Raw genomic sequence first — 16023 nt, 5'->3', positions numbered from 1 at the left:
TACAAATCATGCAAACCTTTACTCAGTATTTGACTCAGATAGTGAAAATAGAGTACGTTATATACAAGATACTATTGTCCCAGATTTTTAGTTCACTGAATGTAGATCTGCTCATAAAGAATCCATTAGCTGATGGATTTCTACCTCACTGAAATCAGATATGCCACTCAAATCTAACACATTATTCAACTTTTCTGCACACTAAAAACAGAGTTAAGATATATAAAGAGCCCTTTATTAAACAGGTTTCCAGTTCACTAAAAGAGATTTACAACTCTGGAAGCAACCCATTATCTAATATGTTTTTAGCTCACTGAGAACAGATTTACTACCCAGAAACAACCCATTATCTAACATGTTTCCAGTTCTCTGAAAACAGATTTACAACCCATACGCAAGCTATTATCTAACATAGTTCCGACTCAGTGAATATTGATTTAGAATTCATAAACAACCCATTATCTGACAAATTTTCACCTCACTGAACAGATTTGCAACTCATAAACAACCCATTAGCCAACACATTTTCGTCTCAGGGAAAGTAGATTTACAGCATATAAACAACTTTATCTAACTTGTTCCAGTTCACTGAAAACAGATTCAAAACTCACCGAGAACCCAGTACCTGATAGGGTTCGGTCTTCAGCAGGAAGAGACAATAACAACAACAAAAAACCAGTGTAGCATGTGCATAGTATGCCATACCCTAACACCTTTATTTTTTGTGCAGCATAGGTTTTTGGAATGGATTCCTTCTTGTCTCTGAATTCTTATGAATTCTACTGACAAAATGAGCATTATTTCCTTCGGTCAGTCAGTAGGGACTTTTTCTTTCATATTTTTATAAGTAACTTTATGGGGTTAACCTTTCTTGATTGCCAATTTTTAAAAATTTACCTTGTTCTTGGCTGCGATTTCCCACAAATATTCTTTTAGGTGATGAAGTATCTACTCATTCAGTATCGCTCATGATATTATTGCTATAGCATCATGTACAGTTCAGTCTGCAGACGTTTTTAAAATTCACTTATCGATGCAGCAATACCTATTTTAAATATGTTGTGACATGACTGCCATCTATATCATGTGTTTTGATCTCAGTCTTTCCTTCCAAAAAGAATGTAAGAGGTTGTATTTTATTGTCATTCTTGCTTTAAGTACACACTTTGAGAAGTATGACTATGAAGGAGTGAGTAGGTACTTCCTGTGTGGTCTCACCTACTTGCTAATTTCTTTTTAACTTTCCACTTTTTATTTGTAAAGGTCAGCCTTGCAGTTCACTTTACACAGGTTAGACTGCTTCTGCTTCTAACCTGTAGCCTAAGCTAGCTATACATATGTGTACTTTTGTGTCCTGTTGTGTTGTAAAAGCTTCATGAACCTGTTAAGGCAAAATGTTTGAGAACCTTGATGACGTTCCTATTTCTCATTGTCAATGGTGGTTCTTTGTAAAAGAAAACAGTCACAGGGATTCTATTTGGAAAATTCATGAGAGAGACACTCTCTCTCTCTCTCTCTCTCTCTCTCTCTCTCTCTCTCTCTCTTTTCTTCCAGAATCGTGCTGGGTTCACTCTGTAAAAAGGAGTAGTTTTTCATTTCACATAAGCTTTCTGGAGCTTTAGAGTGTGAGAACCAGTGCCTCGACAAGTTAAATCCTAACTTGGTATTCTAGACAAGATCCAGAGAGATTACATACACTTTGGAAGTTGTTTTTCATTTAATTTTAGCCCCCGATGGACTGTAGGCTTTGTAGAAAATTGAAAGAAGGCATTAAATACAAAAGGAGGTAGAAAAGGTAACATTTACATGGAAGTGACACTGAGTTTAAATCAATATATTGGGGTGGCCATCTCTGAATAACCTTTACAACTTCTGTTCAGCCTTATCAGAAGTAGACCTTCTGTTGCCGGTCTCTCTGGGAGAATCTGTTACTGAAAACCTAGGTTAAATTGAGGTAATGGAGCAGTATACAGAAAGAAAGAACAGAAATCAGTAGCAGTTAAAGGCACAGAGTTATGTAAGGAGGTATTTGGAAATCAAATTTTTGATTTTTGACCTGTTCAGAATTGCCACAGGTTATCAGTTTCGTTTGGAACAACAGGGTCCATTCTCCTCTCAGAGGGAGCCCAGGGGAGAAATTTACTCTTATTTTCTTTGTCGTTAATCATTTCTTTGTTGTTAATCACTTCTAGACAGAACACTATTATTTCAAACTTCTGAATCAGTTTCTGTAGTATTCAAACTGGAAGCCATTTCAAAGGCACTCTGATAAACATATATGAAGTACTATAAATCTTTATAGATCTAAGTAGACCTATCTTCCATCTGCAAGTAATTTTAAAGTAGATTGAAATGACTGAAAATGAAAATTTTTGAAGAGAAGCAAGCATCTATTTGATATATGAGATTTTTAATATTATATGCTTATCCCCTCTCATACCACATCTCATCTCACATTGACTGTTGTTTGTTTTGTCAACTGATGAATGGCAAGTTGACCTTCCTATGAAGAAAGGCTGAGAGAGTTGGGGTTGTTCAGCCTAGAGAAGAGAAGGCTTCGGGGAGACCTTCTTGCAGCCTGTCAGTACTTCAAGGGGGCTTCTAAAAAACTGGCAGCAAACTTTTGAGTAGGGCCTGTTGCGACAGGCCAAGGGGGAATGGCTTGAAACTAAAGAGGGGTAGATTCAGACTAGATAGAAGGAAGAAATTTGTTACGCTGAGGGTGGTGAAACCCTGGCCCAGGTTGCCCAGAGAGGTGGTGGATGCCCCATCCCTGGAAACATTCCAGGTGAGGTTGGAGGGGGCTGTGAGCAGCCTGATGTAGTTGAAGATGTCCCTGCCCAGGGCAGGGGGGTTGGACTAGATGACCTTTAGAGGTCCCGTCCAACCCAAACTATTCTATTCTATGATTCTATGACTTTATTTTTAATGATGTTATGATCTGAATAGAGATTTCTTCTACATGGAATTAAAGGTCTCAGTTTGACCCAGAGAAAGTCAGTGAAAGATAGTATATTATTCACAAAGTAGATTCTTTGTGGTTTTAATGGAGCAAACAACTAATGAGAACCTTAATTAAATTAAAATCATGAAGACCAGTATGCTAAACTTTTTGTTTCCTATTATGCATAAGATGATTACCACTGTGGATTGTCCCATTAAGCAAAAAATACATTATATTGGATGGGATAAACTAATGTTTTTTTTTCTTCCATAATATCCAAGATTAAACCCTAATCCGCAAACCATCTGCTAAACTTCTCTTCTTTACTTCGACATCCTTCCTTCTCTGCCTGACTAGAAGCAGAGTGCCAGAGGAGCGTCTGTTTTCCTTCTTCCTTCCCTGGTGAACATGACATTGTGGATCAGCAGCTCTGAAAAAGTCTAAAATTTCTATCAACCGAGAACAGAGAGAAGACCATCTTAAACCATCTGTGTGAGCTATCTTCCATCCCAGTAAAAATGCAAATTAAGATTAGCTTTAGACAGTGGATGACATGGTAGTTGATGACTGATTTGCAGTGGGAAACAAGAAGCTGCCTCATAGCATTTCTGGAGACTGCTTTTGGTTTTCCTAATTTGTTTCAAAGCTTATTTTTATGCAAGAAGGGCTTTTTTTTTTTAAACCAAGTCTCAGTTTCTAAGCTAATAGTGGAGAATCCTTTTTTTTATCATAGGTAGAAGTTTGAGGTAATATATTCATTAACCAAAGCCTGCCTCAGTATATCTGTAGAAAAACAGTGCAGCGTTCAAGTAGGTTTAATGTAGTGGTACAACACTAGAAAGAAGAGCCATGAAGAAGTTAGAAACTAAAGAAAAGAGAGGAGAGGAAAAAAAGGGGGAGGAAAGGCAAAAGAAAGCAAATGAGAAAGAGGGAAAAGTATTAAGATGAGATACTCTCAATGAGCTGTTTTTTTTCCTAACTGTGTAAACAATGGCACTGAGACATTTTGCCAATGTAACGTCTTTCACAGCACAAAAGTAAGCGTTATGTGAAAAAAAACCCGCTTCTTCTGGTTTGAACTTCAGGCGCTAGTGTCTACAGAAGGCAAAAATCTTTTCACTGCTAACATGAAGTGTCACATCCTGTGATGTATTGTGAGGCTTTTTACAGTCTGAATCTTTTAAAGGTGTTCCAATGTGTGCTACTATTCTTTCTAACTAAATGGGTCCAATTTAACTGTCTAAAAGGCATTTATGTTCCCATTTCTCTTAGCATTAAATTTGGTACATTGTATGAGGTCCCTTTAGTTTTGGAGCTTTCCTCTCCAGGAAAGAATTTTTTATTCTGTTAAAAATAAATACATTAATATTGTTGCTTTTCATTTCATAAATGAAATGGATTCATTATAATTGTATATGTTGGAATATAGGTCCAGTGATTTTCACTTTTTAAAGGAGGGAAAGTCAGAGGCTATTGTTAAGTCTAGGACATTTAAGTAGTAAAAACTAAAACTTACCATTACAACTGCTGCCTTGTGAGTGAAAACCAAAGTGTCTGGTTTATCACTATATTTTGTTTCTGGATGTGGCTGAATATTATGATTAATGGGTGAAGTTTATGAGCTGTTCAGTAAATAACTGTTACTATAGGTGGATGAAGTTTACTAACTTTATATTAAGCAGTTGTTATTCTAGAAAAATGTATTTCTGCACATTTCATGCTTTGTTTCGCTGTTCCTGGTTTGAAACTCCGAAATGTATTCATGACGGGAGCTGACATACACTGACCTTTCAGTTCAGTATGTCCCGAGCATTCCCAAGCTCAGTATTGAGGAAAGGTGCTTCTGCCTATTAAACTTGAGATTATTCACGAAAAATTAATATTGTTTGTGACTGCTTCAACTTTCCACGTGCCCTTAAATTTTTATTGATGTAAATATTTGCTGATGTAAATTTTTACATCAGCAGCTGTGGCTTAGTTGCATAAAATGCAAAACTATATTTGGTGAATTGTCAGGAAAAAGCTATACAGAGGAAAATCTCTTCACATTTCTCCTTTGTTTTCTTCTAAAGAGTAATGTGATCCAGCAACTATTAATAGGTTATTAGGCTATTCTGCCATTAATGTTTCTAATATCTCTATACTGTTTGGTTTTACTTCAACAATAACAAGAAAAATGTGTGATTACATGTATTCATTAGAAGACTTATTTAGTCTTAGGGTAGGCGCTCTAATGGTAATGGTAATTTTTATTGATTTAAAGGTGGTAAGGCTGAGTAGTAATTTTTTTTTTGAGTCTACTGTAAGGCATAAAAAGATAATGTGGGCTCTTGTAATTAGGAAAAACATTTCTTCCATGACAATTGTTCAGATTTTTTTAAGACTTAATGAAACACTTCCATCTCTCTATGTTAGCTTTCCATTCTAAAAGTCTTTCTGCTTTTAAAGCCTCTTTTACATGGATACTTTTGAATTTACGAGATTATAACACTTGCTAACTAGTAATGATATTTTGAACTATACTGGGAGGGTTACAGTTTACTGGGAGGGTTACAGTTTACAGTTATACAAAATACTATTGTTTTTCTCATTTGTTGAGTTCCCTATATTTCCTTAATTATATGATGTATCATTATTCCTTCGTTACACTGTTCCCCACTGACCCCAAGACACTCCTTAAACCTAATCAAGGAGTAAGTTACGTCTAGGATAGTAGAGGACAGAATATTGCAGATTTACATTTCTGTTGGTATGGTTTTCTTCAGTGAGCTGTCAGGGAACAGCTATGGAAGGGCTATATCCAGTGTTGGGGAAAAAAGATAACTGGAGGTAGATATAGATTTCCTCATAAAATTTGTTGGTTATTTTTTCCCTCATGATAAAAGTGCTAAATCATTCTTTGAAGAAATATTATGGTTCACAAGAATGTAGACATAGAATTAAATACGTAATTGTTGTATTTAGTAACATAAACCAGACTTGGTTTTTAAAAGCTGATTATCATGTCAAATTATGATGATACTATCTACTGTGGCTTGACTAGTGTGTTTTTTAAATGCTGTTAACCAGGAGCCAAAAAGAAACCCAGCATTTATGCATATATAAGCATAGTTCTGGAACAAGCTTACTGTTTTCAAAGTCACTTTTTTCCTCATTTTGAAGAGTTGATTACTTGTTCCATGTATATTCAGGTAAAAATGAACAAGAACTTAGTGGCGTTGTTTCTGTTCTCTCATTGTGAGTTTCTGAGCTCATCCGTTTGATCCAGAAGTAATCTGAACTATATACTGAAATGTAGAAAAACCACCAGTGCTGATAGGGGACCAAAAAAAAAAAAAAAAAAAAATCAAATAATCTAAAATTTGAAATGCTGCTATTAATTATCTCTTTCTTGGCATAAAACTTTTACAGAGCTCTGCCTGAATAACTGAATATGTTTGTAAGAGTGAATAACATTTCTGTCAGTCTTCATAATGAAATTAAAAACAAACAAACAAAATGTTCCAGAAACACTGTACAACTTGCTGATTGATCCTTTCAGGATCAGCTTTTCCTTCTGGTATATCTGTCCTGTTTACATCATCGACACTCCATAAGTTATAACCTCGTATTAGTGAGCGTGCAGGGATTCACCAAGTGTTGATAGGTCACCTGCTCTCAAAGGTCCAGCTTTGCCCAAAGGTGCAGACATGCCTCGTCTAGCTCCAAACTGGGCTTTACCAGTGTGGTACCACTAGTACATTGAAACAATATCTAATGCACTTCATTGCGCAGAAATATCATCCATCTATCATATACTATTCAGCTGGCTGGTTAGTTCATATAAGTATGATTAAAGTAATCAACTACAGGTTAGGATCATGGTCTTTTTCATGCCAAATGTTGATGTTTTCTACACTGAATAGTCTCATCAAGTGTTTTGTATAGACTTTCATAAGTTCACTGGTGAACTATAAATATCCTACTACTTAGGCATCTGCCTGTCTTTCCTTCACACTGAACTTAGTTCACAGATACAGTTTACATACAATGATTTATATATTTTCAATGACATAGACTAAAGCAATGTTGTAAATCCAGAAAGAGATTTACCTGCTGGTTTCTTTTTGCTGAATGTATTAGAAGTGTTTCTTGAGCAATTATCCAGTGTTTGTGTTTTCATTTTTATTTGCACATAGACTGAATTTTTAATTGCCATTAGGAAGACACCAAATGTTTTGGAAGATGTGAGATTTCAGTATTATGCTTTCTACAAAAACAAAAGTGTGTGTTTGGTTTTTTTTCTAGATTCTAAAATGATTTTATTTCCCTCTAGATTATTCCCTACAAATGTTCATTCTCTCCAGTACTGGCTACCGCAGTAAGTTTGAAGAAACAATAAGGTTACACCCATGGAGATGTTTATGGTGTCTTGACCTTAAGCTAGTTGTTCCCTTGAAGAACCCAAAGCCTTTGTTTATACTATCTTACTACATTTAATAATCTTTATTGTGTAATAGCATATAGCATGGTTTTATATTTTGGAGATACAGAAAAATGATACAGATGTTTGCTGATTTATGATACAATTTTAGCAAACTTTACTTGTGCTGTAAAATAAAATAATATTCTTAGGCTAAATAGGACAATGAAATAATTGGTTATTACAGTTCAGAGTTGTTTATGCCATATTTGATATTTAATATTTCTGTTAGAATATATGATGGCCCTTTTTACATGTGACTGACAGAAGCAATTAAGAAATTAAATCAGCCTCTAATTTTTGAGACAAATAGAACTCATCTTGCTTTTTTTTTTTATTACAACTTATTATTGTCCTAGAATTTTTGTTCAGCAGAAAGACTTTCTGCTTTATGGCTCCTTGAAGAGCAAAGTAGAAGGGTAGAGAATTATTTAAAGTTCTGATTGTGCAGTCAGTTAGATGTGTGAACTATAAACCCTTTTCTTCAGGTACTTTATGGCTTGTGAGGCATTCTTTTCACCTCAGATCAAATGGTGACCACCTGTTATCTATCACCACAAACTTACACAAACAGATTGACAGAAAGCAGTATCATCTCCTGTGACCAGTCTGGTATAACAATTGACAGGCTGTATTCTGAAAGGTAAATTGTGAAAGCCAATTCAGAGAATGAATAAAGATCAAGCGGGTGTTTAATGTTAAGTACTGAACATTAAAGCCTTCTCCAGGGTTCTGATATCGAAGTGCTGTTTATGCTCAATTTTATTACTTTGATGGCTTTTCAGTATTAAAAAAAAATTATGATGTTGACAGTTGTTCTTGCTTTACAACTTTGCTAAAGAAAAGGAGTTTGTAAGAATATGAAATTAAAGGAAAAAGGTAGTTGAACTGATGCAACTGGAAAAGTTTTGACTGTAAACTTTCTAGAGAATTTTAAAAGTAGAAGATAGGAGATAAAAATCTATGAAACTGAGAAATAGTATATACATAACCAGAAGTCAGTGGCAACAACTATTGGATAATATAAACTTTATAACTTCTTGTATTTTTATTTTGTGTTTGCAATAATGAGGGAGCTCTAATCTGAGTTTTTCAGTTATTGATTTGTTGCTTGTCTGTTCCCTGGGAAAGTCAGATGAAGATCAGCATGACAATATTTATAGGCTGCATCTCATCTGTGGGATGCAATCCATCTTCGTTAAGTTCAGTAAAAGTGATAGATAGCATTTGGCAACGTAATGATGTGATCACTCTACCATTGCCTTTGTAAATCATAAGCTGTTGCATTCTCTTGTGTAGATATTTAATCAGTTATACACCCCATTACTGATTTAATTCAGAATGTCAGTGGCAGGTGAATAATGTGAGTATTTGTATATTAATATCATATTGTATTAATGTTCCTTTCATTTAAGTATGCTATTCATGTGAAAATCATAAACTGTTGCTTCATGGCTAGAATAAATTTAATCAGTGCTGTAGGCATCTAATGCTATCAGTGTTTTAATTCAATATGTCAGTGAAACAAATGTGTTTCTTTTCATTTCCAGTTTCTTTATGCTTTACTAATTCAGAATATTATAGGATGCTGTGAAAATATGAAGCTGAGAGTAAACAAATTGCTAGTTTTCATCCTGTCAGTAGATTTGGGGACTGAATCCCCCAATTGTAGCACCAGATAGGATGAGTACATATTTCTGATATATTTTAATGTAACTGAATATCTAATGAGAAATCAACTTAAAAAAAAAAAGTGCTCTAGCATATTCCTTAAGGAAGTATGAAATAAGTAAATATAAAATAATGCAAACTGGTAATGATGTAACAGTAGAATGCAGTTGCTTTGGAGTCTTCTCCAGTGTCTTGTCTTTGGCAATATGAAGTCGCTAGAAGGTTTTAGTTTTAAGGAACCACCTGGAAGTGGCTAGACGACCATTTCTAGGTCCGTTTCTGTCCTCAGTTGGCACCTGCTTTATCATTGATAAAAGGATTTATATGAATTTTGGGATTCTTGGCTAACCTCTAAAAGAAAAAGTCTATTTTAACCTAGAAACAATATAAACTAACCAAAAATATTGTATTAGCACTGATAACTTATTATAATGAAGATTTGCCTGAGTAGTGTACTTCGTCCAGCTCATACTACATGCTACTAAGAACAAAGTTAGTTGCATTTTTCCATTATAAGAATTTATCTAGATCTTGGATCACTTTAGCACCTACTCTCTAGGTCTTATACCACTGACTTTTTTTCTTGTCTTACATCAAGGCAATTGAATTCCTCTGAATGATTTTTTTATTATTATTTATTTTTTTTAAGAAAGGCATATTTTTTTACTCTGAATTTTTGTGTTTGTGGTGTCTATGAAACCATCATCATCCACAGGCTGGGTTATTTTCAGATTTATTTTTTTTTCAGTCACAGTCTTAATCTTTGAAATTCCCATTAAGATAGGCATTTTTTGGTTTGTTTTTTTTATCTTAGCTTCTTTATTTTCTTTTAAAGTTGTTGCTGCTGTTCTCTTTTAAATAAAATGTTTTATCAATTGCTTTGTTTTAGTTCTGTTCCACTCAGAACATATGTATATATGGCAAGGTTTTACAAAACTCCACATTTTAGATAATTTATTAAAACAAGAAGAAGATGCATTTTTAATCTGTATGCTAAATGTTTCTTTGTCTCCATATATGGCATAACTTTCCATTACTTTGTTTTCTAAACATTTAGAAATTACCATTTTATAAATAGCAATGTTGAATTAAACCTTCTTCTGTCACCATTTACAGACCTTGATATGGAGTTGCAGTATGATGTGTTGGTCCAGTTTAAGAATGTGAAGCTATACTTTCATTCCTGTAGAAAAATGGAGTTCTTCTCTTAAGTATAGAAATTACAACTAAACTTACACGTCTTGTATTTGAAGAGCACTTTCATCATTCTAGTTGTTCTAGTTCATCACATCTAGCTGTGGCAGGAACAACATCTTTGCCTTTTGTCTACTACAGAAGAGTTTTAGGCTGTGTTCTATAAACAGTTTGCTTTCAAATTTCTTGACAGATTCAGACAAGAAACAAAGCTAAAATTGAAAGGAATTCAAGAGGTTACATGAGGGAAATTAATTTTTTTTTTTCCTAATAGTCATCTTTCAAATGAAGAGCATGATTTGCAGCAAATCTTAGTTAAATCCTCACCTCCTAAGGGCTATATCTTTAACCACAAGACAAAGACTTGATTTCATTTTTATAAAAACTTCCATAATGAAGATGAGGAAACACTTGACATTCACAGATATGAAAGGCAAAAATAGTGCAATAAATGGTCTGATGGTTTGTTCATTACAAATAAAGTGCAGAATTGGTCAGAAAATGTCAATACATCTTCTGTAATTTTTTAATAGAATCCCAGAATATCCAGAGTTGGAAGGGACCCATGAGGATCATCAAGACCAACTCCTGACTCCACACAGGGAACCTAAGAGTTAAACCATATATCTAAGAGCATTGTCCGAATTATATCTAAGAGCGTATTTAGTTTAGAGAACTGTAAGCAGTGGTAAATTGGGATTCAGCATATAATTTTAATGGAAATTAGTAGATTAAGTTAGAATTGTATTCCTGGCTCTTTATTTTAATATTTATCACACTTACTAAGTTTTCTTTTAATTTCACAGTTAGTGGAAGATTTGCAAGAAGTGACCAAGAAGTATATCAGAACCCGTATCTAAACTGTACAGATTTATGCCCCTGGGAGCGATCTCTGGGCCCAGAACAGGGAGCAGAGCGGTTCATGTGTTCAGTGCTTGGCCTGGTGCCTCTAGAATGATTTGGGCATTCCAGGTTTCCTTTAAAAATCCTATGTTGTGTTTCTCTGGCTCTGAGATATTATCATTATTTTTTAGGCTTTCTTCTGGCTCTTGCTGCCTAAAATTGTCTGCTGGCTGTATGTCAGTCCTAAGAGTGATATTTTGATGTTACGATTAAGGATATTTTTTGCATGTCCTGAAGCATGGTGGGAGAAAGTTAAGGTGTGTTTGAGGTGTAGAGATTTTAGTGGTTGGGAGGTCTCTGTAGGCAAAAGGAACAAAACCTGATGTGGTCTTGTTTATACTCCCAAAAGAGCATTTTTTCAGAAAGAGCAGCAAATTTTTGCCAGAAGAATACCTGGTTTACATCTCAACATTACATTACAACAATTAGTTGTTTCATTCCAGAAGGTTGCCCTGGTATAAAGTAACACGCATGTGGTGTGGGGGCTCAGGGGTGCAAGACCCGAGAATGAAGCAACTGACTTTCGCAGTTCATCGCATAAACAGACATACCCAGAAACGGCATAAACCAGAGTTGATAATAAGCCTGCGTTCAGGCATGTTCTAACTGGTTTTAAAATACTTCAGTAGGTGTTTGCACATCTCTGTCATGACGTTTGAAAGAACTGCTTATCTTTGATTTCAGTTGGTGATTTCTGAAACAAAAAATAAAACCTTCGCTATATCTCAATATGTTTTTGATGCTTAAAATTCAAAATAAACTAATAAGGCAATTAAATATTGCATTTAAAGAAAGAATACTTGTAACACATTCATCTTTTGAAAACCAGAATTCTTATCTAAAGAGTCATCTTTGCAATGGTCAGAAGATTTTTTTTTGTAATTTTCAAGTTGCCTTCAATGCCATTTTTTAAGTTAAACTCAGTCACTTTTTTGAGTTACTTCTAAGTGAACTGAACACATCTTTTTTCATAAATTCTCCTTCATAAGTAGGAAAACCCATTTTACATATATTTACCTCCATTTAAGGAGTGTCGCCTAATTTATTTTTCTATTCTTCTTTAAGACAAGTCATTGAAACTTCTCTACAGACATGTCATGAAAATGTAGTCAGATCTCCAAATGCTTTAGAAAGAGAAATGTAAAAAACTGATAAATAATTATTTGTCTCATAGTTTTGATTTATTTGCCTCAAAGTTTTGATTTAGTGTTGGCACTTTCAGTGTGATCAAACTTATTTTGGGAATTTCTGTTCCGTGTATATGAATTGCATGGTAAAAATTACATCTTCCAGCAAGCGGAATGTAAATTGTAATAACCAGCGTAATGTAATCCTTGTTATATTTCTAGATTTTTGCCCTCTGTAGCTCATTAATAAGCTGCATGAACCTTCTGGTCTAAAATTATTTGTTTCTAACAAAATAATAAGTGAAGTAATCAACGTACTTTTCTGTAGTAATTCAAAAATAATGGTAGGAAATAATTACTCCTATTTCTCACAGTCTGTCACTTTTATATATTGGAATCAGATACAATTTATCTTTTCTGGATGTTAAATATGTGCTTTAGCTGCTTATTAATATTTGCTTTTGTTTTAGCTCGCAGTTTCTTATGTAGAATGAAAGAATGTGGTATTGTGGCTTATTAAAACAATATATTGATGCTGAGACCTTCAGAGTTGGTCTTTTTTCAGTATTTTTCAGGTGTTTAAAAAAAGCCTATACAGTTAATAACAACAGGACACTTTGATCCTTATTAATGTAATGTGTATCTGTGTTAGAAAATACATTGAAAGATAATGTTAAATAATACAATTAGTGAAAACATGCCCAAGACTTGGCTTAAATGATGTTTGAAGTTGTGACTAAATTATTGCTGTCTTGAATAAATGCTTATTATTTCTAATGTATTATCTGGGGACACTGTAGTAAAAATACTAATTTAATGAGTGTTAGAATTGACAAATATAGTACAGGGATATTCATAGTGATCTTGCTCTCTATGGTTTTTCATTTAAATTTATGAAAAAATAATAAGACTTTGATTCCAGTAAAAAAAATAAACAGGTGAAACGGTAAAAGAATTGACAGAGTCAATAGGCTGAAATAGCTCCACTCAGTGATTCTGCAGGATCAACTTCGAGGAAAAAAAACCAAACATCTTGTTAGAAGGAGTTTTTATTTGCTCTGTCTGTAACCATATCTTCCAGATGTTGGGTCAGTGGAGGGACTTGCTTATCATAGAGCTTGGGACACTCTCTATTGGACCAGTTCAACCACATCCTCAATCACAAGACACACCGTTGACCAGAGACGTCGAGGAGCTTTCAACCGGGAAGCAGTAATAACAATGTCCGAAGATGATCATCCACACGTGTTAGCTCTAGACGAATGTCAAAAGTATGTATTATATCTTTCTTACCAGATTTTAATTTTTGCCTAATGTCAAGGATACAGCAGCATTTCTTTATTCACAGTCAACTAATACTGCTGAACCCTATGAAGGTTAAGTAGATTCCTTGATTTAGGAGACAAATGTTAGTATTAATTTTTTTAAAGCAATCGCAGAATTAAGAGACAACATTTTATATGTTTTTATGTTTCAGATCAAATAATCATTACATTTTCATGGGATGTTAAAAAGTTCAAGCTGGTTTTAAGAAAAGTGAGTTAAATGCAAATTATCAAGAGCGATCATTTTACTGATTTCTTTTGTCAGACGTTACTCTCATTGCTTAAATAAAAACAAAATTAATTTAAGCATTTACAGAATGGAATCTGAGTTTCTTGGGTGGCAAATTGATAGGCCCATGTGTTTATCACAGAGATCAGTGTTGTATAAATTTATATAACAAGAGATGAACATTTACGGTGCTTGCGGACAACATCCTAGAAAGAAGTTTAATTTAGTTCCCTTCCTGCCACTCTCAAGAAGATTGTGTTTCCTAGTACGATAATAGGAGGGTTTGTATTTCTACTTCAGCCTCTTGCTAATAAGTGTCTTAAATATTTGAGTTACTTCAGTCTTCTCTGTGAATTCTGGAAGAAAGGCAACCTGCTTTTTCTGCTTCTTGTAACTGTCTCCCCTTTGAGGAGGCGAGGCTACATTTCTGCCTTATTATGTTCTATTTTTCATTTGTGATAGCTGAACGTATGATGTTGCATGGGTAGTCAAGGAGGTTATTTCCATGTGTGACTTCATGTACAGTTTATGCAAATTAAGAGTTTATGCTGTATTGTAAAACACGATTTACCTAGGTATCATAAAAAACCCAACTAAATACTGATGGAGATTGCAGTGAGAGGATTGGCAGGTTCTGATCAGTGTATAAATTACATCCACAGCTCGTTCCATAACATTTTGTCCACCGCTGTTTAACAGTAGCAAGGGGCCGGTTGTGCTTCCTGTAGAGCATATTAAGGTCACTTGATTCCCCATTATCAACCTTCTGCATACCAGTTCTCATATGGGAAAAGCTGCAGATTAATTTCACTGTTAGAAATTACTAATACACACATTAGCAGAATTAAGTTTGTATTGTAATGATATATTAGTATAAAAACATGATCAGAATTCAACAGACCTGTGAAGAGAAAAAAATCTGTACTCGAATCCAAGTTAATGAACTAGGAAACTGCTATAATTTATAGGATGTTGGCTATCACATTTTCTTATTCACCATTGATTATCACAATTTCTTATTGATGCCATTCATAATTGTCTCTGAAGGCATATGTTTTTTCTGTTGCTCGTTTCTTAGAGAATTAAATTATAAAATGTATCTTATGGTTTTGTTTGTTATTTTGATTTTAATACAGCTTAATGTTTTGGACTAACTGGAATGAGCAGCTCCCAAGCATCATGAGATCTACCCTCTCAGGCAAAAACGCACAGGTTATCATTAGTACAGATATTCTGACACCAAATGGACTTACCATTGATCATAGGGCGGAGAAACTTTACTTTTCAGATGGCAGCTTGGGAAAAATTGAGAGGTGTGAATATGATGGATCACAAAGATATGTAAGTAAAACAAAAATCCCAAACATATTCCTTGTAGATCTGCTTGTTTGCATTTGTTAGCACCTTTAAAATGAAAATGTTACAGAAAGATCTTTAGTTGCCTAAGCTTCTCCTAATATTAGTTGTATATTAGATTTAAAACTGAAAACACTTCTGAACTAAAAGTAATGCTCTGTTTACTCAACACATTCCAGTTTCTGGATGTCCTTCTGGAGATGCGGACCCTTACCACAAAATCTGTTTGCATTGGTATTGAGCCTGAAGCATCACTGTCCTAAATGATCTGTATCAGCTTGAAAAAAATGTAGAACTAACTTCAGCAGAAGAGGTAGAGAAACGTTCTGCTTTACATAGGATGATTACACTTTTCCTTCCAAGTGCCAAATTTTTCTGAATGCACTAGAATTTCTTTTGTGTAATGCTTAAGTGTTACTCTACAAATCTTTATTTTTTTCTAACTATCCTTTTTCAGATATATTCAACCGCACTCCATTACTCTTTTATCATAATATATTTTGGTCCTTGAGTGCTCTATTAATTTCAGCTCAAGCAGACCTTTTGCTTGGAATATGCTGAAGGCAGTTGATCTGTGCTCACGATTTTGTGGCTTGTTTAGCTCTACATTTCTCATATTTCATGAAGTCTCCTTTCAGGGATTTTGTAGCTCCTAAACTGCATGATAAAATAAATGAAGGGCATGTTCTGGCTTATATTTTTCAATTCCCAGCTCTACAAGATAATGTTTGGTACATCAGCTCACTTTCATATCTATTAATGTAAAAAAAAATCCTTCATATACTATATAAAAGCTTTGAAATCTGCTTACA

At 34.3% G+C, this 16023-nt stretch overlaps 1 protein-coding gene across 3 annotated transcripts in view; it reads left to right on the top strand.

Annotated features, from left to right (window-relative positions):
• The window catches only part of LRP1B (LDL receptor related protein 1B), a 780133-nt gene that overhangs the window by 596231 nt on the left and 167879 nt on the right, over nucleotides 1–16023 (top strand). For all 3 annotated transcript variants that reach the window (XM_076343117.1, XM_076343116.1, XM_076343115.1), the window contains 2 exons: nucleotides 13383–13572; nucleotides 14992–15196. In XM_076343117.1, coding sequence (XP_076199232.1) covers nucleotides 13383–13572; nucleotides 14992–15196 — 395 coding nt within the window. The remainder of the gene's footprint in view (nucleotides 1–13382; nucleotides 13573–14991; nucleotides 15197–16023) is intronic.

Source organism: Aptenodytes patagonicus, chromosome 6 (assembly GCF_965638725.1).
Source record: "Aptenodytes patagonicus chromosome 6, bAptPat1.pri.cur, whole genome shotgun sequence".
Taxonomy (NCBI): domain Eukaryota; kingdom Metazoa; phylum Chordata; class Aves; order Sphenisciformes; family Spheniscidae; genus Aptenodytes; species Aptenodytes patagonicus.
This window is presented reverse-complemented; position numbering and strand designations above follow the sequence as displayed.